The sequence below is a fragment of the Eptatretus burgeri genome, chromosome 9 (genome assembly GCF_056783735.1).
Source record: "Eptatretus burgeri isolate ZD-2024b chromosome 9, Ebu_testis_v1, whole genome shotgun sequence".
Lineage (NCBI taxonomy): Eukaryota > Metazoa > Chordata > Myxini > Myxiniformes > Myxinidae > Eptatretus > Eptatretus burgeri.
Window position 1 is genome coordinate 97,188,858 of NC_140969.1, and position 5,000 is coordinate 97,193,857.

Sequence of the window (5,000 nt, forward strand, 5' to 3'; positions counted from 1 at the left end):
CTGGATAAGTAGTCCCTCTGGGGGACAGGGCACGAGGTCAAGCAGTGAATGCATTCAATCATACAGCTCAATGAAGCTAGTTAATTTCAGCACGTTCCAAAATTTTTGTTCACTCAGTATAATTCTCCAAACAGTAGAAAAATATAAGTTTAATGCTTTGAAAATTTCACCCCCCCCCCCCCGGTGTATACCCCGGTTAAAATAGGTGTACCATATCCCTATGTCGTAAGAGGCGACCAGGGTTGCATCAGGAAGGGCATCCGGCGTAAACATGTGCCAAATCACTATGCGGATCATAAGGATGATCCGCTGTGGCGACCCCGAACGGGAGCAGCCGAAAGAAGAAGAAGCAGAAGAAGAAGAAGAAGAAGCTTTGGAAATTTCACATTTTCTTGTGTATGTATGTATATATATATATATATATATATATATATATATATATCTATCTATATATATATATATATATATATATATATATATATATATATGTATATCTATCTATATATATATATATATATATATATATATATATATATATATATATGTATATCTATCTATATATATATATATCTATATATATATATATATATATATATATATATATATATATATATATATATATATATCTATATATATATATATATATATATATATATATATATATATATATATATATATATATATATATATATATATAGAGGGAACATAGCCTAAAATACCTTTAGGTATACTTGCTTAAAGGAAATTGGTATACAGGCTTAGTTATAAAACTTGTTATTTCTTTAAATTCTCAGATTTCACTCGAGATTTCAACACTGATTTAGTCCGGACGATATCCGATCCTCAAAGCCTAAATAATATTTCGATGAAATACTTTAATTAGTTTGTAAGAGTGGATCGTAGAAAAACATATCGTATAATGCATTAAATCGCTCCAAGCTGCTAATTGGAAAACTATAGCACTTACACAAGTGATGAAAACAGCGATTTGTAGCTATGATGAACAGGCATTTGATTATACGGGTGAGGAAAGTGGGAAAAAACCCCAAAACTTTATCGTTAAGAAATTGTTGCGGCCTGTTCCAAGTCAATGTATAGTTGAGCAGGCCAAAAAACATGGCAGCTTCATACCCCAGCAAGGTTACCCAGGAAACGCCTTAAGACCCCAATCAACGAAGTGGCTGAGGTTCGCCTGATAATTATCTTCAAAAGGGGTGTTTTAATTAAATCAAACACCCAATTTTCAGTCATGTGCTTCCTTGGAGTTCGCTTCGTATGCATGCAAAGTTTCAAGCTGCTAGGTTTAATAGTTCTGGAGTTATGGAGGACAGACACACACACACACACACACACACACACACACACACACACACACACACACACACACACACACACACACACACACACACACACACACACACACACACACACACACACACACACACTTCATGAAGTAATGGAAAAATATATAAAAGTACACACAGGAGCACACAGATGATGACGTAGAATAAAAGATCCTTTTTTCACATTTCACACTTCATTTTCCCTCCACATTAAAACTCACAGATAGACAGGCAATATGTTTGTGAAATACCACATAGTCATTTTGTTAAACCCCAACAGCTAAGCAATGGGTCGGCATGCCTCATTCTGATGAAATCCCACTGCAACACAATTTATAATGAAATGAAATTGTACTTTCCTTTCAAATATCTATTTTTTTTGAGAAAAGCAAAACAAACTGTATATTTGATGCAAAATAAAATAATTTTCAGAAGAATGGCAGGAGAGTAGGGACAATAGATACACATATTGCCACAATGACAAGTTGAAGAAAACCTTTTTGTTTTCCACGAGAGAAAAATATTTGCTGTGTATAAATTCACGGTGTCGTACTTTTAACAACAATGTGCGGTGAAAAGAACAAAATGAATATATCTAAAAAAACATTTGACTTTTGTAAGGAAGTGTTGGGGGAGTTGCAGATTGTAAAATGGGCTCTCAGATTTTGGTCAAACAGCCATTAGAAAGAGACACGGCTGACACCGCAATATACCTGCTGTCAATGAGGTAACCATGAGTTCAGTGCCCAATGTGTTAGCAGGCTTACCAGATATGCTGTCAGAAGCCTCCGATCCCACTTGCATTGCATCCTGCAGAGAGGGAGAGAGAGAGGAGAGGAAAAGAAATTACACGAAAGGATGCAAAAGCGGTGAGAGAAGATATATCTACAAGGCATTATTATGGATCACAAGAAGGGTGGAAAAGATGAGTGGGGTTGTAGAGTTGAGGTGGAAATAATATAAAGGGTCAGCACTGAAGTAGTGACCTGCTGCACATCAGTAAAGATGGCGGGAGCATCAGGACAAAAATTAAAGGTGACTAAACCAATTATAAAGCATAGAAGCACGAGTAAATACGTTAGAGCGTGCGCGCATGCAAACACACACATGCACACACACTCTTCTGGCAGTAGTTATGTGTTTAAATAAAACACGTGCACAAGCAAAATAAAAAAACTATCACGGCATTGGCACAAATGTTATATTCCATCCCCCATCTAGATATCAGTTCCTCCCGATCTTATGCAAATTGGGAAAATATGTCAAGAAAAGCAAAAGGGGAAAGAACACCGACATCAGAGATAATAACGGTCAAAGGCCTAAGTTGCAGTCCATTGTCGAAACAGAAACACGACTGTTACTGCAACTAACTGTTGCAACTACTACAACCACAAACTGCAGTAAATAATGAATTGAATCTTCATTTGGGTCTCAACTTCAGGAAGTATAGCCCGTAAAGGATTGAATTGTTCTCCTGAAAAGGCTAATAGTTCCATCCTGTTCTTCCTCCTTAAAAATACAACAAACGGTGAAATGTTTTGTTCCACCTTCCCCCCCCTTTTTTTTTTTACTTGAGCTGATGACATTGTGTGTACTCCAATGTTTGGGGGACAATGCACAAGGCTGTTGCTTGATGTGAGATGTAGCACAAATTGGGGCTTGCAAATCAACTTTGAGATTTTATCAAGGACTTCCGTCACTAATAAATTAACAAAAAAAATTCAAACCACGCTTTAGCTTTTTACAAACCAATGCCACCAATTAACCGCTTTCACCATCAAATAACCCGGAAGGACGAGACAAACAAAAATAATCAATTCAGGTTAAAATCCTACAATTATATATTTCAAAATATTAAAGTTCATTGCAATGACCATACTCGACAAACCAGGAAGGAAGCATTGTGTAATAATCACATCTTTAGGATGTAGAGAATTAACATGACTCATGGCAGTGAAGCAGCAATGTTAGTGACATGGTTGAGCTCAATAAAACAGACTCAAATACAGGAAGAGATAAGCATCGACCAATGAACCCAGGGTTACTATGCCATCAAGCACAGGAAAAGGTCATTTGGCCTATCTTGCCTGCACCAAATTCCCCTCCCAGCACTCTTGATAGATACTCAGGCAATAAGCTCAAACATGGATGTGTTATGTGCTCTGTATTGAGGGGTCAGGAGTAGAGGAGAGGAGGAGATGAGAGGGTGGGAAAGGGAAAAGTGGCAGGAAGGGAAGTGTGAGGAGGTACGTAACAGACAAGGCATTGCGCTTCAAACAACATTGGAGAACGTTTTCTTAGCAGGGGAGGGTGCAGAAGGGCAGTTGGGTGGAGATGGAATGAAGACACACAAAACGTTCACACGTGATAAGAGCCACACAAATGGGAATGCAAACGTCTCAGCTCCGCATGCACATGACACCAACGGATCACATAAATCCAATCACAATGTTCTCATTTCTGCCCGTGCCAACTTACCCCAATACCCCCATTGCTTTGTGGTACCTATCCAAATGTTTTAAACCTATTTACTGTTCCTGCCGCTACTACCTTCCCAGGAAGACCACTCGACTCTGAGAGAACTACATTCATGACACCGTGAGAAATACCCACTTTGTGTCCGTCCCAACTCTCTCATTTTCCACACTCAAGCTGTGACCCCTGGTCCTGTTGCCACACATCATTGGAAAAGAAAAACGAAATAAAAAGACTTACCCTGTTCCAATTTTATCGACACTCTTCATTACATTAAACAATTCTTTGAGGTCCCCTCATATTCTTCTTTTACCAAGCCTGCTCTCCGTGAGCCAATCCTCATGGCTTACCTTATTCAACCCTGGTGTGAATCTCAGGTTGAAACCCTTCTACTGTACTTGTGTCCTTCCTTAAAAACGATCGCAAAAACTATGCACAATAATAGAGGTGAGGCTTCACCGAGTTCCTGTACATCATCAATACTAACTCCTCAGATCTAGAAACTATCCCCCTTGAAATTAAGCATAAACTCCTACTGGCTCTTCCTACTGCTGCCTGACATGAACATTTTGGTGACCGAATGCCAAAGCACCATCCCGACAACAACTCTCAGACCCTTTTCCTGTGTTATAAACGCTCTAAAATGACCAACCTCTTATATTTATGTAATGGTGATCCCTATTGCTATTATTCTTGCCAATACCTTACATTTACAAATGTTGAAGTGCAACCGCATGCTTTAAGGCTTTCATGAACCAACTCCCTCCTTGCTATCTACCTCGCATCTCCAAGCTTTGCATAAACTGCTAATTTCAAAATCCTACTCTTAACCATGCTGTCCAAATCAATGATATAAATGATGAACAATAACGATTCTAGTGACGAACCTCATTACTTACAACTTCCTAATCTGACATCCTCCCACTGACAACCGCTCTTTGCTTTCAATTGCTGAAGGATCTTTCTTCCTTGACCTCTATATAATACGTGTGTGTGTGTGTGTGTGTGTGTGTGTCTGTGTGTGTGTGACATTCTGTTCCACCCATTGGTTGAACAGAGAGCCTGACTCCACCCACTATTTAGATTTCGGGAAAAAATATTATAAATCATACAGTCACCATGTTGGTGATTCCTGCTCTGTGAAGTCAACGACATCTTCGGAGCTTTCATATTCACGAGTGC

The 5,000-nt window shown here is 38.7% G+C and overlaps 1 protein-coding gene across 12 annotated transcripts in view; it reads right to left on the bottom strand.

The window, feature by feature from the left end:
* SCAPER (S-phase cyclin A associated protein in the ER) overlaps positions 1 to 5,000 on the bottom strand; it is a 631,592-nt gene that overhangs the window by 77,666 nt on the left and 548,926 nt on the right. For all 12 annotated transcript variants that reach the window (XM_085896259.1, XM_085896255.1, XM_085896256.1 and 9 more), the window contains one exon: positions 2,111 to 2,153. In XM_085896259.1, coding sequence (XP_085752385.1) covers positions 2,111 to 2,153 — 43 coding nt within the window. The remainder of the gene's footprint in view (positions 1 to 2,110; positions 2,154 to 5,000) is intronic.